The 25042-nt window shown below is 40.4% G+C and overlaps 1 protein-coding gene across 3 annotated transcripts in view; it reads right to left on the reverse strand.

Annotated features, from left to right (window-relative positions):
• The window catches only part of BZW2 (basic leucine zipper and W2 domains 2), a 66630-nt gene that overhangs the window by 13105 nt on the left and 28483 nt on the right, over positions 1 to 25042 (reverse strand). For all 3 annotated transcript variants that reach the window (XM_075558339.1, XM_075558341.1, XM_075558340.1), the window contains 5 exons: positions 19134 to 19237; positions 14915 to 14980; positions 10951 to 11086; positions 4635 to 4744; positions 1930 to 2100 (listed from right to left, as the gene is read on the reverse strand). In XM_075558339.1, the coding sequence (XP_075414454.1) occupies positions 1930 to 2100; positions 4635 to 4744; positions 10951 to 11086; positions 14915 to 14980; positions 19134 to 19237 (587 nt within the window). The remainder of the gene's footprint in view (positions 1 to 1929; positions 2101 to 4634; positions 4745 to 10950; positions 11087 to 14914; positions 14981 to 19133; positions 19238 to 25042) is intronic.

Genomic DNA, 25042 nt, shown 5'->3' on the forward strand with positions numbered 1-25042 from the left:
CAAGGGGTCAGAGAGTCACAGGCAGACGGGGCCCTCCTCACTCACTGCATCGGAGGGGGTCACTCGTCTGCTCAGTGCCGGCCATCCGTCCAGGCCTGTATGCTCAGATTGCAGGGAACACACACAATGGCTTGTTCTCAAAGCAGGCTTATTTTATTTTTAAAATGAATACACTTAGCTCTGCTTAGGACCTCTTGGATAACGAACGGGGAGCACGGAAGAATCTTGTTTCCTAGGAGTTATTCTATGGGCCCTAGCAGAGTAGGGATTTTTGAACCAGTTTGATTTTCTTGGGGTTTAAAGAAGACAACAGAGCTGTGAATTTTTATCTCCCTTCTTCAACTTAATATCTCGAGTGTGTAAAAGCGCTTTCCTGAAACTCATGCTTGACTTGTCACTTTGATGATCCCCCAGCCCTCACCCTCAGTAAGAATCTATTTTAAAAAAGTAAAATGTAAAATAAATTTTAAAAATTTGATACATAAGTCATTCAGCAATACTCAGACAGTTTCTTTCTCCTTAGGATTTAAACAAATCCATCCTAAAACCTGACAGATGGAGTTTATGTCAGACTCCCTACCTCTACCCCATCCCCCAACTTAATAGTGTCTTATGTATCATGTTTGTTTGGAATGCCTTTTCTCTTTGAACTGCGTACATATAGGTGTTACATATTCATAAGTGATTAAAAACCATAGTATACGATTTCAAGAATACCCCTCTGTCAGCAGTGCAGCTTCTTTTTCCCCTTCCTATTTTCCTAGTTTTAAAAAAATGCAGTTTTCTTTGTTGAAGGTTTGGGTTGTTGGACTGTCAGCAGTGGGCCCAGGAGCTTCTGAAAGCAGGTGTGATCTCTCCCTATCCACAAGCATCAAAATGTTTTCCAGGCACCAGAAGACATGCCAGTTGCTGCCACTGGAATTTACCCTTCTGACTTTAAGGTCAGGAGACTGGATTATTTGTGCCGGACAGTCTAAGTCTAGAATTCTCCAGCTTAAAACCACAGGAAGTGCCCTGCAGGCGGAGAGGGTCAGGAATTTAGGAATAAGCAGCAAAAGAAAAAAATCAAACTCACTGGCATCCAGTCAATGCTGACTCATAGCAACCCTGTAGGACAGGGTAGAATGATAAATTCGCAACACTGTCACTCCTAGGGGAGTGAAAAGTCCCATCTGTCTCCCTGGGAGCAACTGGTAGATTCAAACTGCCGACCTTGGGGATCACAGCCCAAAGAGTAACCACTAAGTCACTAAGGCACCAGCAAAAGGAAAGGAGGCTATAATTTCGTTTTTAGATTGTCGAGTAAATATTTCCTTTTGCTTTAAAAAAAAATGTTTGATAAGAAGTTTTCTTCAGGTATGTCTACCAAAACATACAAAAAACCCCCAAAACACAATACTGTCATCAATGTATAGGTTGACGACTAATAAATCTATAGGTGGATATACAACCTTGTGGGTAGGAGCAAAGAAGTGAATAGTCCACTTGGTCCTTTCTCATGTTAGGAATTCAAAATCCTTCAAGCGTTTCTTCTTCGAGTGAATGAAAAGAAACAATAAAAACACATCTCTGCAAGGCCCTTGATGCACAAAATATCCAGTGCTGATGGCAAGCACAAGCCAAATGCTTGGCCAGGTCACTAAATCTGTAACAAACTGAAGCCCATAGTGGAGCATTTTGACCACGGGCAAATCTATTTGTCAGATGAAATAGTTTGATCATCAGAGGAGCCTCGTACACTATTTTCGTATGAACTTCTAGAATAAAGTAAAATGGGAGGTTCTGAGACAATACTTTACCACTGAGCTAATTTAAATGGTGGGAACAAGAAGATGAAGTCTATCACACTCAGTAACCGGGAGCAGAGGCTTGTGCTCCAGTCCCGTGTATTTCTCCCTATCCCAGAGTGCTTCAGTGTTGTCTGCCTACCTCCTTGATCGGGCACTCCTGGGAAAGACGCTCCTGGAGCTCCTTCTGCAGCTCCTTCCGAGTGCCCAGGGACTGCTGGACTCGAAGGAAGTCGGAAAGCTCCTTCAGCCCTGCATCAGTGAAGTATTTAGCAAAATGATCCACGCTCTGTCTGTTAACTGGAAAGAGTTCCTGGGAGAGACAAGTGGGTTAAAGATGACAGTTGGAAGACAATCTATATAAATGCCTGCAAGCATAAAGGGCACTGCTTTCATATTAAAATAGCACTTAGAATATTTCCTACTGAGAAACGAACAAGGACTGGTTTACAAAAGAATAAATCACTTGAATTTTTCCTTCGGCCTTTGCTAAGTCTCCTTAAACAGTAGGTAGTGCTCCCAAGCAAGGGCAGGGGTGGTAAGCACTGTGGGTAAACCAGGCTCCCCTCGTCTTTGCATCGTTAGTCCCTTGTTCTGGGATTTTAATCAAGAAGAGCCTGTGTAAACACAGAAGTTGCTTCATCCAAGACAAATGTCCAGATAACTTTGAACACTATTTGAATGGTTTTCTTGTAACGGACAAGAACATAATTAAATAATTAGACAATCACACTCTTTCCGTCATTGTGAGTTCATAGACAAAAATCCGTTTTAGTGACGTGCTGAAATGATTTGAGGAAAACCGCTCGTATCCCAAAACACCAGCATAGAAGTCAAAAGAGTGTGCTAGATAGGTTAATGACGGTGGCTGTCAGTGACATTTCTAGCAGATATCTAATCGAAACCCAGCCTGGCAACTCTTTCATTTATGACATAATTCTCATGGGAGCAGAAGGAAGAACAACATGCTCCGACTGCTCCCATATTTTCACCTCATGCTCATGGCACCCTGCACAGCCTGGCAGAGTCTCAGTAACACTTAGTCATGTTCCAAACATGAAAAATTCGACACCCACCTAAGAAATTAGGAACTTTCTCAGCTCTCACATTTTTGGGTCACAGTCTAAAAAATAGCTCCATACTTCTTTTTATACTTATTAGACTTGTACAGACACAGGCCGTGGCTGTGTGGCCCCAATAAAAATCCTGGAAGAACGCTTTGAATTGGGTTTGCCTAGGGACACAGCCAGAGAGTCAACCTCATGACCCGCACTTTAATAGTCGATATATTTCATCTGATATTCCCCAAGTTGAGTAATATTTTCAAAATGTCAGAATAGGTTTGGTGAGAGCAGCTATCAAACAATATGCATGTTAGAGCAAATATTACATCAAGCGGAAATTTGGCTACTGATCTCTGTGGTATTCCTCAAATGATCCTCTGGGTGTGAGGGGCAGAAAGCTCATATAATTTCACTGAGTTTCTTTGTGAAACATTTATTTTCATGAAATGCTTACTCCACTCAACATTCTAGTTAGGAAGATTGTGTCTGAAAAGTTTGACCTAAAGTTCCTTTATGAGCCACGTCATTCAACACGTTGTGGGGATCCGATCCCAAGGAAAGGAGCAGGGCTGCTCTGTGGGGTTTCCCAGGATGTCCCTCTTAAGAGGCAGACTCCAGGCCTTTTCCCCTTGGAGCTGTCAGTTCTGACGGAGCGCAGCCCTCTGAAGCAGGGTGGAACTGCCCTGGTGGGCTTGAGGCTAACTGTTTGCAGAAGCAGAGCGCCTCGTCATTGTCCTGGGTGCGGCTGACTTTTAAGAGGCTGGCAGCCCGACAGACAGCCCGCTGCACCTCCAGGGTTCTGTGGAGCTGCCAGGGTTCACACAACTGCCCTTTCTGTTAGCGCCCAAGTGTGCAATCATCTGTCAGCAGGGCGCTTTAGCCGGCAGATCCATAGTGTTTGCGGCTTACGAATAGACTATCTCCAAAGTTCTTAGAGAGAATTGTCGAGATGAAATTGAGGTAGTCTGCTTAAATTATTTTGACTTTCTCTGACTTAGTGGATAGATGGTTTTTATTTGTTAGAAACGCCTGGTTATAAGTTTCCATAATCTCTCCCATAGTTTCTTTTCTTCTCTTCCTGTCATTGCTGCATAGTCTATTTCCAATTTCACAGCCACAGTAACTGTTAAAACCTAACATCGCATTACGTACAGTCGGCAGAAAATCTTTCCAAAGCTTCTCAAATCATCCAGAATAAAGGTTACAGACCTTCAATGATGTAGTTCTGCTACCTTACTGAGTTGATCGCCCTCTCCCTTACTCTCCTTAATGTCCCCACACTCAAGGTCTCCTGTCTCACAGCCTACACATCTGCTCTTCCTTTGCCTGGAATATGCTTCTTCTAGAAATGTACGTGGCTAATTTCCTCACTCTTTTATGTCTTTACACAAATACCATCTGATCAGAGAGGTCTCCGCTGCTCACTGGCCGTTGCCTCCCGCACTGACAACACTGGCTCTCCTTCACTTTATTTTCTCTCCACAGCACTCTCCCCCCTTTTGTTTTATGACACACTTCACTTGTTTCCATTGTTAATTTCTTGCCGGTTCTCCTATAGGAGAGTCTCCTATTTCCTGTGATTCTTCAAGGTTAGCACTGCCATTCGTTTACACAGCAAACATTCTACCAGAATTCACTTCTATCTGCCAACTGGGCAGAAATCAAAGCAATGCTCCTCTACGCCAACACAGGCCTGGGTGTTTTGGTCGTGTTACCTAGCAAGTACCACCAAAGCTTTGGCAAAAGCATCAAACATCCAAGTGTTGGTCCAGGTAACACTTACAAGCAGCCTCTTGTCTATGTTGGCTTTTCTCAAAGAAGAGGTAACAGAGTTGGCATCTTTTTCTGCCATCCATGCTTTGAAAAGCTTGACAGCAAATGAGGCCGCAATGCCTGTTTGAAATAAGAGAGAGAGTTCATTTCTGCGAAGCAAAATTACAGGTGACGATGCATAAGGCAACATTTTTTACTTTGTTTCCTGAAACAGGCAAATGGTTAAAGGATTTGACAAAGGAAGGGCTAGTGCTCTAGGGAAAGTTCAAATGTTTTCGTTACTCAACAGAGAAAAGTTTCATTAAAAAATTAAACTATTTTTCAAAGTTGAACTTCCCGACTATTCAAACTTGGCCTAATTATAAATGTTTTTTTGTTTTGTTTTGTTTTACCTTAATCAACAACCAATTCAAAACACAAATATTTCAGGTTTATAATACAGATTCTAAGGCACCACAAAACCAACACGTCAACATATGCACATTAATTTTTTTCATTCATTTATTTATTTTTACATTTTATTAGGGGCTCATACAATTCTTATCACAATCCATACATATACATACATCAATTATATAAAGCACATCCGCACATTCCCTGCCCCAATCATTCTCAAAGCATTCTCTCTCCACTTAAGCCCTTTGCATCAGGTCCTCTTTTTTTTTCCCCTCCCTTCCCGCTCCCCCCTCCCAATGTGCCCTTGGTAATTTATACAGCACATTAATGTTTTGATGGTAATTCCAGTAAAAGAATAAGAGTTATCATGTTATCATGGTTGAGTGTCATTTCCTAACACGGCTCTTGTTTTCCAGCTCGGTAACTCCCACCCAACGTGAGTTGAAACAGAGGCTATGGAAACAGAGTCTGAGTAACACTAATAGAGGGGAGCGGTCAGTTTTAGTGTACCAACCACATGGCTATAAGGATGAGCTAATTTTGAAGCAGGAGCAGAAAGAGAAATCCCAGGACTAGTGGGATTTCCAGTGTAGCCCATCCAAAGTGATGCACCCGAGGCCATGGCCAGATCAGGAGACAGACCAGAGGAGCAGCACTGAGACCAAGCGGCTGTGAGGCCGAGCAGGGGGCTGGCTTCCGGCACATGGAGGCAGAGGCCAAGGGACCACGTGGTTGAGAGGCTGAGGACCAGAGAGGAATTTGGCTGTTGGCTGAGGAGAGGTATTGCTGTGGACCAATGGCTGCATCTTTACTGTTCACTAAGTCTGTCTTGTGGTAATCTGTTAACTCCTCCGAATAAACCCCTTTAACGCTGAATATTGTGTGGTCATGGCAATGGCTTTTTGAACCCAGCATACACGTAGGGGGCAGTGGGGGAGAAGAGTCAGTGTCAGAATAGAGTAAATTCTGGGAAAAGGAAAGCCAGAGGAGATCGGATATGGTCTCCCTACCATTTCCTACAATGATAGATGAACGTGCATTAGTTTCTTCACAGTTTTCACTTATTGAAAAAAAAATCAACCCTTAAAAAATGCTTGGAGTTAAGCTTTAAAATTACTAAGGATGCTTCAAGTTTAACTTTTCCCTGGTTTGTTTGCTTTTGTTTAAAGAGGTTTATTGAAGTACCTCCATTAATCAAGAAACTATTCTATCTGTCAAAACTATTCAGCTAACCATTCAATCTTTTAGATTTTGAGTTGCTTCCAAATACAAGTAATCAGAAGTACAGATGTAATCACCTCACATGTCTCCATGTTGCCGCCTTTGTTTAACATAGTTTAAAGTACAGTTGACATGCTACGCTGAGTTCCTTCTCATTTGAAGGCTTCCTTGCTGGCGTTGGTCTACTGAAAACCACGCCCGCTGTCCTCCGCTCTGTCCCCACTCACGGTGATCCTATGCGTGCACAGTGGACCTGATCCACACAGTTTCCAAGGCTGCGGCCCTTGGAAGCCCATGCAAAAGTCTCTCTGCTTGGTTGCAGCAGCCCCTGATACTGCAGTGCTTAGGAGGTGGGCTGCTAGCAGCAAGGCCAGCACTTCACAACCATCAGTTGCTCTTCGGGAGAAAAATGGGGCTTTCTACTCCCGTAAACAGTTAGTCTCGGAAAATCAAAGGGCACAGCTCTGTTGACTTAAGCATATCCCTTTGACTACACAAGGAGACATACTGGTGCCTGGAAGTCATGCTTAATGCCTATGGTAACCATCCTTAATAGAGGCTAACGGTGATGGGAAAAAATGAGACCTAAATGATATTATTGCTTACCAACTATTATGGATTGAACTGTTGCAAATCGATGCCTGTGGCTATAATGCCATTGGAGAATGGACTGTCTTTGTTATGGGACAGGATTAGTGTAGGGTGTAACTCTTTAGGAATATAAAAGAGATCAGTGAGTTATTTTGGGCTTCTAACCCTAAGGTTAGCAGTTCAAAGTCACCAGACTCTGTGTGGGAGAAAGATGAAGCTCATTGATCCCGCAAAGATTTAAATTCTTAGGAAGAGATTTGATACCAGTGAGACAGTAAACAGAGCTAAGGGGCTATGTGCGGGGCTGCTCACCACACGGTTAGTGGTTCATATCCATTTCAGGGGCAATGCATTAATGTGGCTCTGCTACTCAAAGTCTCTACCCCCAGCAAACGACCTTTTCCCACGTGGGTCTCGTAAGAAAGTGGGGTAAGATACTGATAGGATTCACTAGTGAGTAACTGTGAACAGGATTCCCTGCAATGCCATCCCGCTGAGTATAAAATGAGTCTTCTGAGAAGGAAGGACCTCATACCAGTCAGAGTAAAGAGCGCAGCACATCCTCTGGACTTGAGATGCCTTCACAGTGAACCTCCTTGGTTCAGAAGACAGCCAGAACATCAGAGGAGCAGCAGCAGAGCCAGGAGCCAGGAGCCAGAGCACAGGGCAGAGGAAGGCCTTCCCAAACCATGGAGCAAGTACAGCTGAGTGCTTGTAATAGGGCCTGATAAGCAACTCAATCCTGAGCATTTCTCAACTGGTGTTACCCCTTGTTGACTTCCATATTAAACCTTTAATCATGAATTTTATCTGAGTTCTCTGCAGCCACTGCAATGGGTATTAGAACCCAGAGATCAAATAGAGAATATTAATTAAGGTATCACACCCTCCAGCTGCTCCTAGGGCAAAAATTGAGGCTCTCTGCTCCCATAAAGGTTTATGTCCTTGGAAATCCACAGTGGGCATTTCTGCTCTGTTCCTTTAGAGTGATAATGAAGTGGAACTGACTCTGTGACAGCGAGTTTGATTTGGGGTTTTGAAGCATAGTGGTAGGGAGAAAGATGTTAAGCCACACAAAGATTTCCCAGGAGAAGTTCAGAAAAGACAAGGACCTTCAGAGCCCACATCGAAAGCCTTCTTCCCCTGGAGTTGGTACCCTGAACCCTGGCTTTTACCCTCTAAACTTGAGAAAGCACATTTATGGTGGTTAAATCTAAGTACTTGTGGTGTTTCTGTGATATAGCCTTATGTCCTGCATGGGATAACTAGGATAACCTGAAACATGACATAATTTTGTATTTATTGCTATGTAAGCAAGTTTGAGTCAAATCTTCCAGATACTTGTCAGTAAAATTGGTCAACTGATCATTTATACATGCGCCAAAATTACCTGATTTGCACCCCCACTTGGCTAGCAGAGACACTGGGTAAACAATACAGGTTACAATCAACATACACAATAAGTGACAAAAATTGTATGTGATCAACTTTTTATATGGATTTTAAAATATCATAAAATCCCTGTAAATTTGGATTTATCTATATAATTTAATCTAACATATCAATTTAAAATTTAAAGGTGATTTGATCAATTCCATAGTGAACCTAATTTTTTAAAATATTTTATTAGTGGCTCATACAACTCTTATCACAATCCATACATATACATACATCAATTGTATAAAGCACATCCGCACATTCCCTGCCCCAATCATTCTCAAAGCATTTGTTCTCCACCCAAGCCCCCTGCGTCAGGTCCTCTTTTTTAGTGAACCTAATTTAAATGTGATTTAGATCAAAATTATTGCCATCAGGAATTAGGGATGAAGAATGTAGTTAACTTAAATAATTAAAATGAAAATAATGATTATGGCTGGATTCTGTTTTGCAACTAAGAGTAGAGAAATAAAGCATGCTTGAAATTAGGAGGACAAAATCTAGATTTAAACTTTGCAGCAAAACTTTTTTTAGCGGAGGTCTGGGAAATCTCTGAGAGTCCACGCATCTACTACCTGGGAAGATTCTAACTCCTTGACCGTTTGTGAAATTGGTGGTTGAGGAAAAATTGTCATTTCTTAATCCTCTCCTAGTTAGAAGCAGTTGATATCTCTATTTCCTAAAGATGGTGGAAGATAAAGAAAAACCATATAATTCCCAAGAGGCCACTTCCTCATCAAAGCATCTCGCGTTCCGTTCCCTTTAATACCCCAAAGTCGAATAAATAGAACAGTGAACGCTCACACACTAACCAACCAGATCCTGAAACTGTTACTGTTTTGAAATATTTGCTCTATCACGTGCCTATCCATCTCATGTCTGACTGGTTGTGATTTGGAGACAAGTTTGCAGTGCGGATTGGTTTTCCATCCAGCAATCCATGTGCCCTGTAGTTTGTGGCAGTGACTGCAATCCCCACAATGTAACAGCATTCATCTCGTTACCACGTCTGCTTGTTCGTCTTTCTGACCCTGAGGCCGTTTCATTTTTAAATATTTCAAAGGCTGTTCCAGTCATCACCTAGGTTTTTAATACAACCAGAAGGGCAAGTATTTTCCGTCAGACCTCAGATGATCTAATGCATTTTGTTTAAAAGTTATAGTCTACCTTGTTTTCTCGAGGGTTAAAATGACGAATAATGTAAGCAAGCCGTGTGCTGTCTTAGGAGTTTTCTTCAGGAAGGTATGCTAAAGTGTGGTAAGGTTAACAACGCCCTGTCTAGAATGCCATCAATGTGTGCTATTTCAGTAACGGGCTGCGCAGAATCTCTAAGTACTGCCCTTTGACTCCAGATTTAATTTTTTTCCTCTCTTAGCTATAAGAAAACTATAGTCCCTTTGACCACAGGCATGAATAAGGCCTCCCTGTATGTAGGAGGAAACATTCCAACTTCCCAGAAGAAAGATACTCTAATAAAAGCTCTTTTCACTTATTTTTAAGGGAAAAAAATTCCATGTTTTGTGTTGCTTTACAATTTGAATATCATTATCTTCCTAAGAGAAAACACGTTTGCTTTATCTTATGGGTAAATCATCACATGGGTGCCTGTCAATCACTTTAGGCTGCAAACGTTCATGTAAGACCTTTGTTGGATGCTGTTGCCATTGGATTCTAAATCCGAGATAATGACTAATGTTCCAAATGGGTTAAAAGTGACTCTCTGAGCAAAAGTTTCATAGAGGTACCCATTTATAGAGCGAGTCCCAATCTGTGAAACAAGCATACTTCTTAGGGGCGATGGAAAATGAGAAGAGACATTTTTGTTACCAGGAAGGGGCAGCATTGCAGACTGGCACTTAGTGTCTGGGGGCAAAAAGGTTAAATGTTCTACAAAACCCTTAACAAGCTGAAAACTCAAACTCGCTACCATCACGCCTATTAGGACTAATATTGACCCTATTGAACAAGGTAGAACTTCCCTGGTCAATCAATGAGACGATAACTCTTTGTGGGAGGAGAAAGCCTCGTTTTTCTCCTGAGGAGTGGCTGATGGTTTTGAACTGTTGACCTTACGGCTAGCAGGTCAAGGTATAACTCACTGTGCCATCAGGGTTCTGAAGCCTATAACAGTTCTGCACACTGACGATTTGCTGTCACAGACGGCTCTGATAGTGTCGAATTTGAGACAAACGATTTGGATCAGATCACTTCCAGGACACTGGAATCTTATGTCTAAGGTTTTAATGTTACTACATTTTATATGTCTGTGTGTAGATGCGCCTATTTCTTTTTCCTACCTTTCTATGAACCATGTCAGAAAAGCCCTGCTAGTTCCGTGGTTAAAGCACTTTCACCTAACCAAAAAGTCGATGATCCCAACTGCAAGCTTCTCTCCGGGAATTAGACGGAGCAGTCTGCTTCTGGGAAACCGAGCGGCCGTTCCAGCCTGTGCTGCAGACTCACCATGAGTTGGAATCAATGCAAGGGTGGTGGGTTCGGCTTCCAAACGATACTCTTCCACACTCCTTTAGTGCGTGAAGGACTAGCTACACTCACACCTCTATTTCTGCATGTGGAGAATGGGTAGGTAGCCCGGGGGAGAGCTACCAGCATTTCTCTAACTTTCTGTGGCTTTACTGTTCTTGTTCTAGCTGACAGGCAGGACATGCGAGTACCATTACCTTCCTTGACTAAGCTGTCGGTGAAGAGACTGGTGAGGATGGTGGCAGGAAGGTTGCCGTTGCCCAGCAGGATCCCTGACAGCATGGCCAACTTTGTCTGCTCTGTCTCAGAAAAGGCTTTAAGGAAGAGGAGAAGCTGTGGGTCAAACAAAAGAAAGCATGTCTGTAAAGCGAAGGGCCAAAGCAGGAAACTCACCATGTGTCTCCATGGCTAGTAGGTCACAGGCAAAGCATATGTATTACTCACTGAAAGCACACACACACACGTTCAATTAGAGATCGGACACTAAGGAAAACAATCTTAACAAGCACAGTTCCTTTCTTGTAAATCCTCTTGCTGTGACGTTCTAGACACCGACCTAGACTGCACTCGTGGGAAAGCCATACATAAACAATTCACATTTGACAACACAAAACAAGATTAAGTCACATAATAAGCCCCATGTATTCTGAAATACATTGTTTCATTTTTTTCCCTTCACTTTTTGGGTTGACCCATGTATTTGCTTCAAATCAGACTAGATTTTTTTGTAGGACACTTGGGGAAGAGTCAATGTTAAGCTTTTGACCCTCAACATGTATTTTTCTGAGTTCACAGACGACGAGCGTTTTCCAAGGGAGATGACTTTTGAGGAAAGACGTTTTCAAGTTCTTGAACATTCGCCTTCAAATATTAAGACTCAGCCTTGGCATTTTTTTTTTAAATAATGCAGTTTATTTACCACTAGGTCTGGTGAGAAGATAGGAGAGATGTGAAGTAAGGGAATTCTCTCCCAGGTAGAGTCAGGACACAGAAATGTTTCACCTTGTGTTTGCACTATCTACAACAGCTACTTTCTCTTAAGAGCATCTCTGAGATTTCCCAGGGACTGTGATCACTATCAGAGCCCTGCAGACTCGAATATTACTTTGCACAAAAGAAAAGCTACGGGCATTGAGTTCGCATGCACTAAGAAAAGTAAAAACATTAACAGGAATGCTAGAGCAAGTGATCAGATGTACAATTTCTTCAAACTCTGCGCTGTTTTACACATCCATTCGTTTATTTAATCTGACACTTTTTGCTTTCAGAGCCTGTGGAGATATTGTGGCCTAAATTCTCCTGTTGAGAATGGTTTCATATTGAAAGCAGTGATACTGTTTACAGAACAACGTTGAACAGTACTTTGCTGCTAATGACGTGATTCTCCCACTCTGAGATGGGTAGGGTAATTAATATTCACTCTCTCGTCTCCATGGTTGAGGGATTATCGTGCTGCAGAGCGGTTACGTGATACTCCAAATATTTGCATCATGAGCAAGTGATAGAACTGGCACCAAACCAGTCCACTTGACTTCCCATGGTCACTGCATCGAAACGGCAGTTGCTATCCAGTCCCAGAGAAGGAGGGAGTGAGAGCAACCAAGCGCCAGGCTCTAGGGACCCCAGAATGGGAGGACCAACCCCAGTGTACACATCGCACATCACGCTCATCTTTCCCATTGATTAGAAAGATGAAACCAGGTTCAAGTAAGCACAAAATAGCCTATGAAGTAAAATTTGTATCTTGACTTTTTAAAGAACATTAATATACTCATATTCATTCAATAAATGAATGCACTTAATCACATTAAGATGGGGCAAAAGCATCCTTATTTTTAAACGAATCTTGCCACTGCTCAATTGTATTGGTCTGTATGGCATCATCAGATGAACGCCAGGGAAGGACCTACTGTGAAAAGCAAATCCTTCTGAAAACACGGTCACCACATGAATGAGAAGGTGAAGGTTCACATAGCTAAAGGAAGTTAAAACACGGAGTGCCAGACCAAGTGATAAGATGCACAATTTCTTCACACTCTGCGATGTCTGGCTGAACATATCCATTCCGTTATTTAACCTGACACTGTTACTCTCAGAGCTCATGGCAGCATTGTGGACCATTTTCCCTGCTGAAAATTTTTTCATATTAAAAAATGATACATGTTCATAGAACAAAATCAAATAGTTCAATGCATTACTGAGTCGCCCGGGCAGTATTCTAAATGTTATGGGAATCAATATCAATAACAGTGTTATTGAAGATAGGCACGTTTCACAGACAGTAGACAGACAAAGAACTTCAGTAACTCATTAGCCTGCTTTTCATTTAATGATATAGCCCAGCCACTTTCCCTTACCAATGCAGACAGCAAAGCCTCATTCTCGGAGACTGTGTTACGCTCATTCACAAGCTTTACTTAATCACCGTATCTTAAGGTGACCAGACGTCCCGCTTTTGGCGGGACAGTCCTGATTTTTAACAATTTGTCCCGTGGCATTTTAAAAAAGTCCCGATTTTTTGGAAAGAATGCACAACAAGCTAGGGAATGGCGGGAGAACGGGAAGGGAATATACATGATACATAACGCCATTCAAACAGCTGCTGATTTGTTGCCCGTAGATGTGGAAAATATTGTTATTAAAATATATTTTTATTTTTATATATACACTGTGCACATTGAAATGCTTAAAGAATTTTGTTAAACTGTGGAAGTCAAAAATCGGAAAGTACTTGGATACAGTAAAACGTGCTGGTTAGCTCTTTTTTGCCAGTTGTCGAAAGAATTTTGAAAATACGATCCTTTGAAATCCTACTTCTATCACAGGATAAATGTCCTAGAATTTTAGAAGAGCTTTTTGAAAAAGAATATTCAAAAATTTGGCTAGAGTTTGTACACAATCAAGCAGCTCTTTTCCAAAATGCTATAAAACTTATTGAAGGTGACAAACTTTAGGTAACTGAAGTACCAAATGAAGTTAATAATTTAAAATTTCAGTGTCAAGAGCGGTTAGAAAATAATTTTCTTCCATTAACTATCCATAATAGTATAAGCCAGCTAGAAGAACAAGGTGCAATAAATCGTGCAGATATCATGAATCACGTTAAAAAGTTCTATAGTACCTACACAGATTATTCAGACGAGTGGACGGTATATTACAATGATATTGAACATTTTCATTGGGTTACATTAAAACAAGAACTTAATTGGAATGATGTGCAAAAATCATTCGATCATATTACTCAAAATTTCCCATATAGTAATATTTCCAAAAATGATCTTTTTAATGAGGAATCATTATTAAAAATATATATTGATAAGGAAAAGGTTAAATCTTGGGCATCAGCAAAAATCACAATAGAGAACAAATGGTTAGAACTATTTCATCATTTTGAAACAAACCATGTTCCATACAATGATGCACTAAAAATTGTGGAATACGCGCTGTCCTTACCAGGAACTAATGCTGTGACTGAACGTGTTATTTTAATGGTAAATAAAGTGTGGACATCAGAAAAATTACAATTAAGTGTTGAGACTTTGAAAGCCATTTTATGTGTGAAATATAATTTAACAAATTCTTGTGAAATTTTCATGACCTTTTAAATGACAGTAATCTACTAAAAAAATTCACTCAGATGAGAAATATGTCAAAGAATAAAATACTATACACAATTTTAGTGTATTATATTTGTTAATTGTACTTATGTTGAAATTTTTAAAAATTACAATACTATTTTTATGTTCTATGAAAATTTTTGTTGCTCCATATAGACCAAATTTTTAATCAAGAACCACCAACCCCTTCCCCCAGTCAATGGTGTCCCGCTTTACCAATGTTAAAATCTGGTTATCTTACTATATCTCCCTTTATCACTTGATATATTTATTTTCTTAGATATTTCTAGTTTTTATTTCAGATTCTATGAAGTCAGAAACCATGTTCTGTAAAATCATTCCTACCGAACAAAACATTCTATCTTGCATTTAAAAAGCCCAGAATAGTCACGTATCTCTTCCTGCAGAGAGAAGCTTTGCTGTGTCTGATCCGCTCGTTGTTGTGCATTTATAATGGTGTGGCACCGCTAGGGGACCGGTGTGTATGCAGTCATGTGTCATAGCCCCCACTGCATCACACAAAACAGATCCATCTACCATTTACCTTTTTCATTTCATCCTCAAATGCTTTTTCCAGATACTTGTATCTCCTGATGAGCTTATTGAAGACCTAAACGCAAAACAGAACCATTAAGCATACTGTTTAGAAACCCACACAAACGTAAGAGACATAGACAGAAGGTGGTGTGGAAAGCCACTGTAGCTACACATCTGCACCAAGGAAAATTGGTACTTCAAGGTGCTCACACGGTGACGTGGGCAATGTCAGCCTTTCACAGGAGGTCCTGTGGCCCAATGACAAAGCTCAAGATGCACACGGAGACTAAAACGAAGTCAAGCTTAGCACCCACAAAAGAAAAAACACCCTAATGAAAATAAAATGAATGTCATTTTAAACTTATAACATATTGAAATTAAGAAGAACGGAAGTGAAAGGATTAAGACGTTTATGCGCACAGACAGATAATGGCATTACGGAGAGGAGGAGAGTTTAAGAAGATCCCACTCTAGGCAGACATGAGCCATGTTTTCCTCGGATGTGCAAAATAGACCTCTGTGATGATAAGGCCAATGCCCGGCACCCGCCGCCGGCCTGCAGAACCCTCAAGGGGGGTTTGCAAGAGTGTTGGTAGACGTCTAGGCGATTTGACCATTGGAGCGATGTTTTATTTAATAATTATGTACATAGTTATCATGTCCATAGCTGGCAGATATGATTTTCTATCCTAGGTCCTTTTCTTTTCTTTCTTTTTAAACATCATTTTATTAGGGGCTCACACAACTCTTTTTACAGTCCGTACATACATCATTTGTGTTCAGCACATTCGTATATATGTTGCCATCATCATTCTCAAAACACCTGCTTTCTACTTGAGCCCTTGGTATCAGCTCCTCATTTTCTCCCTCCCTCCCTTATCCCCCCTCCCTAGGTCCTTTTCTTACAGCCTGGCGATCTACCCTCACCTAAAACTTCCAGTGTTTGTTTCGTAGTACAATCGAGATAGAGTTTATTTAAGTATTAAAATTACACTGTTGCCTCTCTGGCAGGGAAATGGCATGTAATATGATAAAAACAAACAATAACAAAATACCAAGAATTAGAATCGCACTAATGTAACTTCCAACTTACATTACCCATTGCCCATCATTGTCTAGCCAATTCTGACTCACAGGGATGCTGTGGGACAGAGGAGGCTGTCCCGTAGGGTTTCTAGGGCCTTAAATAAATCTTTGAGTAGTTGGCCTTAGCTTTCTCTTGCAAGCTACCTCCATTTGTACTCACATACTCCTTATTTTGATTCTTAACAGAAAAAGAAATTATCCTTATCCAAGAAGGAACAATCAATCCCCAAGAGGTTAATATCTAAATATGAGGGCAAGAGGCTACAAAAATAGTCTCCAACGAGCTAACAAGTTATGATACTAACCATGAACCAAAGATACCAGTCTGCTTCTCTTTCTCCTTGTCCGACTTCCTGACCACATTTTTCTGTTCGGGCTCTTGACGACTAATGTTTAAAATGTAATGCCCACAATGCAAAGTATTTGAAATGACACTAAAGGTGTGAGATTTTAGGAAACCGCCTAACATATTATTAGAGAACTGGCCCTGACACTGATCACTGGGAAGCTGGCAGAGATAGAAAATCATCTTTTTAAAGTCAGATGTGAAACAAAGTTTATTGTATTATCCAAAAATTCTGTTGGAAAAATTGTGCAAACATTTCAACTTTGATATAGGATAAAGTCCATCACTGTTAAAAGAATTAGTTCAAGATGAAATTTCCTTCAAAAAGTCCTATTCAGTGACTTGTATGCAATTTTGGTTTTCTGTTGCAAATGGATTTACAACATTTTAAAAGTAGCCTTAATTTAAGCACAATTTACCTCCTTATGCAAAATATATTACATTTAAACTATCAGTTGTGCACTGTTCTTACAGGTCACTAGGACTTTGCTAACTATGCTTGGTTTTTAAGTCCTTCTTGTAAATATTATTACTAAAATTTTCTCTGTCTTTAAAAAGGTTTGCAATAAACATTTTAGAGTTATAAGGGGCAGGTAGACAACTGAGGAAGAAAATGAAGATGAGTTACAAGCTTTTAGGATTAGAATTTACTAAGTACTAAATTAAAGTATATAATACATAAAACCACCCATGAGGATTCCAATTTTATTTTCAAATTAAATCTTCAGAGATTGTTTAACATTTAACATCATTACAATTTTAAAGACAATTTGGCTACATGGAATAAATAAAGTAAACTTTGTGTGTGATGAACTATCACGTATTGGTCATATTATAGTCCCGGATGGAGTCCAGGTCAGAAAAATCATTTGTCATGTCCTGATATATGAAAAATTAGAAAGAAATGGAAGCAATGAGTAGCAAATATATCACAGGTTGTATAGCTTAGCTTATACTTGTCAGGTAATAGAAAAAATGAAAAGAATGATATTTTGGTTGAAAAAAAGAGGAGGGGGAGTGGAGAGGAGAGGAGAGGAGAGGAGAGGAGAGCAAATAATACCGGGCAATCATATTTTGGAAAAGATTCCTGGGACGAGGCGTCTTGACATCTGGGAATGCTCTGGGTTCTGCACGGTGCACCCGCCATCAACGGGGCTGCCAGTTTCTGTTCTGCTTCTGGATCAGATTGATCAAAACAGCACTGACCCTCTCTCAGTAAAGGCAGGAGGAATTTTGTCAAGTTGTCTCTTGTTCTTAAAGAGGATAATGTGAGTCCTTAGCTCTGTCCATGGGGGGGTGGGGGTTTCAGCATCCTTGGCCCAGGTATATGACACCCAAGGATATTTTTTAAATCTTGGCCCAAAGGTAAGTCAGCCTTACTCACTCTTAAGCTCTGACCTGTATATTCATGAGCCAAAGAATGAGCAACTCCTTAAATTTTGAGCCCAGCTTGACCCATACTAGTTCAGGTTTTGTGTATAACCTACAGTCTGACCCGAAACATTTCTTCAATATACCATTTCCATGAGTTACAAAATAAGCTAGGAAACCAGAAAAAAATCAATACTCCACAGGACCGACAGGGTAAGCACTGGACCGTTAACCCCCAAGGCCAGCAGCTCACAGCTACCACTGCTCTAAGGAGGAAAGATGAGGCGAGTTGCTCCTTTGCAGGGTTGCGGTCTCAGAAAGGCTGCGGACAGACACCAGCCAGTTCTGATGGCGTGGCAAAGGTGCCGGTTGGCCATGCGTTCCAGTTCCTTCTCCTTTTCTGCTGCTCGAGGCAAATAGAGACCAATTGTTGTGTCTTGGACGGCTGTTTGCACGTCTGCCGGGTTGTTTTTAATTGGTACATAAACAAAAAACAAAATCACTGCTTTGGTGGCACTGAGCTTAGTCCAACTCCTAGTGGCTCAGAGGGTGTAAACCTTTGCAGGAGCTTATAGCCTCTCATTTTGCTCCCACAGAGTTGGTGGGTTTGAACTGCAGACCTTGCTGGTAGTAGTCCAACCCTTATCTGACCCAGCCACCAGGGCTCCTTTCATTGCTGCAGAGCATAGGGTTGCTATGAGTCAGGATGAGTTTAGTTTCTGAGAGTCTGTTAATATGATTTGCTGTATTTTATTTAATGAGTCCCTTATTGAAGAACTTAAGGAGACCTGGTAGTGCAGTGGTTAGGGGCTAGAACTTGAACCCAAAGGTTAGCAGTTAGAATCCATGAAGCCACTCTGTGGGATGAAGATGTAGTAATCTGCTCCCATAAGGCTTTATGGAAATTCTCCGGGCCAGTTCTACTCTGTCCTGCAGGGTCACTGAGTTAGAGTCTACTCAACAGTAAGCTTTATGGTGTTGATGTACTTATATATTGCTTTCACCTTTTGATGTTATTAGAAGGAATACTACATGTGTGTAGTACATCACACATGTACAGGCCTATCTGGTGGATGGACTCCTAGTATTGGAATTGCTGGGTAAAAGAAGATACACAGATTAAGTTTTAAAAGTAAATTGCTCTCCCTAAAGGATGAACTAATTTACATTCCCACAAGCAATTTATGTGACCATCTGGTCTCTAATACTTCTTGGAGCTGAGAGGTAAAAAATAAAACAAAACCCTATTTTTTTTGTAGTTTCAATGTCCATACTTTTAAGATGGATGCAATTAAGTATCTTTTCTTTTGTTTAAGACCTACCTAATGTTCCTATAAAGTTTAGGATTTTTCATCAAACATTTCCCTAAATCCTGTTCAAATGCTTCCCTTCTAACACAATGCCACCCCAGTACAGATGCTACCTGAGCATAGTTCCGGATGGTCTCATGATCTTCATTTGCTGAAAACACACAGTGGTTGGTCATCTTGGTCTTATCACCATCATCTATGCGTGTTCCTCCAGGGGCTGGGAAAGGAGAGGGAATGACAGTCAGGACAACGCTGAAGACAAGTAGTACCAGTAGATGTACATTCTCAGAGTCACACTTAACGGCACACAATGAAGCCTGTGTGTAGGTGGGTACATGTCATGTGTTTGCTTACGCGTCCTTGTCACATAACAATGCTCATTCCATTTCTGACTCCCCAGCGCTATATGGTTGTTCAACACTCTCCCTTACACTAGGTTACATTAATATAATGAAAAGCAATGAAGAACCAATTCACTACTGTTTTTTATATCTTGGAGGTAGAGAGCTAAAATAGAACCCTTTCTATAGTCAAATAAATATTAGTAATATTGTTAAAAATGAATAAAAAACCTTGAGTTAAAAAGTTTATTTAATGTCATATATAAAAGCAATCACAGAAGTATTAATGTCTTTCATTACTCGACCAATGTTTGTTGGAATATTTACATTTACCAGGCTGTGTCCTGGTGGTATAGTGTTCACTTATTGGGCTGTGATCTGCATGGTCAGCAGTTGGAAACCACCAGCAGCTCCACAGGAGAAAGACTGGGCTTTCTTCTCCCATAAACAGTTAAAGTCTCAGAACCATACATTGGGGTCGGTATGAGTCAACTTTGACTTGATGGCAATGAGTTTGGTCTGGTCCTAAACACAAAAATTACAGAAGTGACAAAAGTTAAAAAAGGAAATATCACCCTCATTCACTTCTGACATTTTGTTGTTTTGGTTCAAATATATAACTGCCTTCCTTTAGCTTATGACTTTAGATGTTTAGATGAAACGGGATACATACAGCCAACATGTTTTGCAGATACACAAATAAAGATTCAATCGAGTCGTGCTTTCATTAGCCTAATAGCTCATCCAGGGCCTTCAGAGTCCAGCCTACAGTTGTACAGTAAATTCGTTTTATGCAAGTCAGCTCCTTCAGGAATCTCTTTTCACTTGCTTAATTTATAAACAAGACTAGCTCAGCCTTTTGTCATGAACAGAATCACATGGAACAGAAATTTATCAAGATAATAATCTTTCTTAAAACTCTGGCCTATCTCTGAAAGAAACAATATAGCTGAAAAGCGTGATTTTGAAATTAATTTTAAAAAATTTTAAAACTTGCATTCGTTTACAAAATAAAACTTGGTTTTAGCATTTATAAAGATTTTGCTACATCTGGCTTTTTAAAAAGTCCTTTATATTTATTTTAAAATTATTGCATTATGAATTCAAACATATAGAAACTCCACATAGGCACCTTAAAACAAATACATTTTCAGGCAAGATTAAAAGTGTTAAAAATATATTTCAACATTTCAAATGTAAGCAATCAAATATGTATGTCTACAATTAAATATGGAAAACTGGAAAAATTAAGATTAGTTTTTAAATGATGGTCACCATCTGATTATAATGATATATATTAATAGTATAGCCTTCTAATATTATATGATAATGCAACAAATAATACTATAAAATTAATTGAAGTAAAAAGAAATTGTTTTAAAATTTTTGGTTTGTAAGCCTTCCATATACAAGTAGACACTGCCTATGATCTAGAACTACAAGGCATAAAAATAATACCTAGCATATGGAACAATAGTTATTACATTCTAATGTAACATGTTATTACAGTTAGTCAACATTGACTAGAGTAATAATTATCATACTAGTATTGTATGCTCATAACTAAGCAATTCATGTATATCACGTAACATTCATAACGACTCCAAATGAAATATGTACTTATATTGCTCTTCATTGACAGACTGAGGAAACTGATGTTTATAGATTAAACAACATGGTAAAACCACACAGCTAATGAATAAGAAGGCAAATTCAAACCCATGTCTACCAGATTCCACAAAGTGTGAGCACCTGTATGTATGTGTACTTTAAGAGAAAAATGAAATGTCTTCATTTTTTAACGATTATTGTTTTCTTTTGATTTATATCTTAGATTAAAACTAAGCAAAATCAAAGATGCCTGCCTACTTCTTAAGATGGGAAGACCGTGCATGTCAGATCTGTGGTTCAATGTAAAGACTTGCCTTGATAGGACACACACAGAAGGCATTCTCAGCTATTCTGCTCAGCGACTTACAACTTAAAAGGCATCATGATAGAGTTAAAACATTGCTCCATAACTGCTATTCTTAATCACTGTCCTTATTTTGTTGGGGACAAAAATGGGACTTTTTACTCCCGGTCAGCAGTTAGTCTTGGAAACTCACAGGGGCAGTTCTTCCCTGTCCTATAGGGTCACTGTGAGTCAGCATCAACTTGATCGCAGTGAGTTTGGTTCTTTATTTTTGTCTTTTAGCAATCCCACTATTTCTAAATGTTGATAGATTATGCCCCACATTTTAGTTTTATGCTATATAAAGGAAACAGTTTTTCCCCCTTTTCTTTTTCAGTAAGACCTTTATGGAATTGAAAACCAAATATGTAATCAGTAACTCATGATCTTAATAAGAGCTGGGAAGTCAATGTGGCTAATAACCTACATTGTTGTTAATTCCATTCATTAAATTGAAAATAGTTTAATGAGTACCTAGCTCTGTGAGGGTTTAAAATAATACAGACCCTTTCCTCTAGAAATGTAAAATTCTATAACAGTGATTATGAACTCTGACTACATGGAAGAACTCTAGGGGGAATTAAAGAAAAAAAAATTTTTAATCGGTTCCCAGGTCTACCTCTGGAGAATCTGATATAATTGGTCTTGGGTGAGGCTCAAGCATTATTTTTTTTTTAAGTTCCCTAGCCATGAGCAGCCTAATGTGCAGCCAGGGTTGATAAACACTGTTCTAAAAGACAAAATCAAATAGAGAAAAGGAAAATATTTTCCACAGTAATTGACATCTAAACAGAGTCCTCAATTATTAACAAGAGCTAACCTAGAAAATAAGTGAAGTAAAGAACATTCTAGTTTAAGAAAATAACTTTTATATAAAACTTGGAAGTCAAAGGACAACCTAGCCCGTTTTCGGAAACTGCACAGGTACATCCAGATAGTAACAGCAATAGCTTTAGCTAAGGTCATGGGAGGAAAGAACAAACAAACACATTCAAAAAATATTAAACCCACTGTTGATGCGCTGATTCCACCTCACGGTAACCCCAGGTTTCTAAAGCTCTGGATCTTTATGGGAGTGGATCGCTTCCTCGCTCTCTCGTGGGGATGGGGGGTTGGAATGGCCCATCTTGTAGTTCACAGGTGCTACCCAACAGTGCCACCAGAGCTTTGTTCAAAAGACATTACAGGAAACTAAAAAGATAAAGGCTTGGAGGGGATTTCACTTGGCTGGAAAGAGATGGCGACACGACGGATGGAGCTGCTCCCGGGGCTAGGTTGCTAAACAGAGAAGGTGGGCACGAGCTGAGTGCCTTAGGCCATGTTTGAGGGACTCCTGCGACACGTGAGCATGAAGCGCAGGAAGGATGAAGACGATCTTGGAGACAGACTTGAGAATCAACAAGAGACACCTGGTAGCAGAAGCCAAAAGTGGCGGAGATTATCAGTGACCAAGTTTGGAACAGGAAGGAAAAAGAGCCAGGGACAGGCTCTCCAGCTTTACTCTTGCCTGTAACTGTTGCTATTGCCTCGGCATATACATTTGCGCTGAAGAGCTATTTCTTACTCAACGTTTATTTTGCAAACTCAACTAGAAAGGACGGAAGGCTCTAAGCAGTGGATGACTGTGAGCAGCAGGCAGGAGCAGAGTCCATGCAAATTTCAGGTAACCACATGAGAGAAACCCTGGAGGAGGGCTCCAAGCCTAATTTCTCTTCCGGACAGCAACAGATTGAACCCCCTCAATCTGCAGAAGAAGCCGCTGGCTGCGCTTGCCCTCAACATCCACACTCTCAGAAATCCCAAGAAGCAGTCTAATCTGTCCTGTCGAGCCACCAAGAGATGGAATTCATTCATCCGCCGAGGCTGAAGAATGCTCTAAGATCCCCATCTGTATTCATGGTATTTTTCTAACCGTTGGTATGTCACAATATGCCCAGCCAGAGATGATAAACTAACAGACTTTGACTATGCTTTTTAAGGCAGGTCCTGAATTGCCTTGAATTCAGTTTATTAGAATATTGGAAACAGACACAAATGCCTTAAAATAATACTTCCCAGAGAAAATCTCTGATCCTGGCTTCTCTGGCAGAGGACGCCACAGGGTTTCTAGGCAGTCACTCAGGGCTAGAGTGTCCACGAGACTGACGCCTGCAGCCCGCCTTTAGTAAGAACCATAACTTGCTGAAAATTATTCTTCAGGGATGCTTATTATGGCATCAATAAAATCTATCATCCTTACTGAAACCCCCCCCAACATATTGTTGTCCTTTTATCTGATTATATACTTAGCAAGAAATCCATGAGTCAGTTCAAGTATCTATCTACATCTACCTATCTATGTGAAATGGAGAGTAAAACAAAAAGTAATTAGCCCTACCTCCAAATGAATTTCCTAATTAATGCTTGCCCAAATCATAAGTACTTATGTATCTATATCTTTAACAACTGTAGGTAGGTATTGTCCATTTTTAAAAATCTTTGTCAATTGAGTGATAAACATTTTCCATTATTGTGAAATACTTGACTTACTTTTCATTTATGGTGAAATATTTTTATGTACAGTGCCATATTTGTAGATTTCAAGAATACACAATGTGTATTTCAGTAATTAAAGATAGTTTTAGAAGGAATAACAGTGCTCACTTCTGCGTATTGGCATCTTACGTACAGCTTCTTTATCTGAATTTGATTTATCATCAGTGAGGAAGCACAACTTAATAAACAATAACAAGTTTAATTCAGTATATGGTGAAACACAAAGTTGCAGAACATAGGGACTGACTGGTGGTAAATGGGGTTAGGTACTCAAACAAAAGGTTTGCAATAAAATCATTTAAGAGAATGGCTCCACTTCAAATTCGAGGGAGGTACACATGCGGAGGTAGAGAGATGGAAACAGTGTTTCCTAATAAAAGGCACTGGTTGCATTTTGGCAGAGAATTCCTCCAGGTATTGAAAGGCGCCTTGCAACAGCAGAACAGCAAGCACACCGGACCCCAGTTGTAAGACCTTGTAACACAGAAACCACTTTCCCACAAATCTAAATGCCCCCCAGGAAATTGAAAACCACTGTCCTCCGGGATCTGACCACTTCTAAGGAGTCCCTGGATGGAGCAGATAGCATGTGCTTGACTGTTAACCAAGAGGTGGTGCATTGAGCCCACCCAGAGGCACCTCAGAAAAAGGCTTGGTGATCGCTTCTGAATGCTCACAGTCAAGGAAAGCCCACGGAGAGCCGTTCTCCTCTGCAACCATGCATGCGTGGGAACGGAGTCAGATGCAGATGGTTTCAGCTACGCTATGTGCCTACCACACAGTCATTACAATGAAAGTTTAGCAATACAATGTGAGTGTGTATTTACTTTAACTCGGGCTCACTGGGGCTTTGTCAGAGTGGTTGGAAATGGTAGCAGGGCACCACCTAGTTCTAGTCTTAGAATAAAAGGAGGCTGTGGTTCATTTGTAGTATTAGTCCTTTGGACTGATGACTTCCTTGTGTTTCTGTTTTTCTCTGTTCTCCTAGACTCCAGGTGGGAAGAAACCAATAGTGGCTTCTTGAGACTTGTTTGGCGGTTCTGGCAGGGCAGCGCAGCTACACATATGCCCTTGACAGAAGGATGGTCCTCCTTCTATCAGGGAAGGTCGTCGTCCTCTTCAACCTCACATGCAGCCTCAGGAGGGACACACATGGAGTTGTGAGGGAGAAAGGGCACACCTGCCTAGCCTG

Source organism: Tenrec ecaudatus, chromosome 9, assembly GCF_050624435.1.
Source record: "Tenrec ecaudatus isolate mTenEca1 chromosome 9, mTenEca1.hap1, whole genome shotgun sequence".
Lineage (NCBI taxonomy): Eukaryota > Metazoa > Chordata > Mammalia > Afrosoricida > Tenrecidae > Tenrec > Tenrec ecaudatus.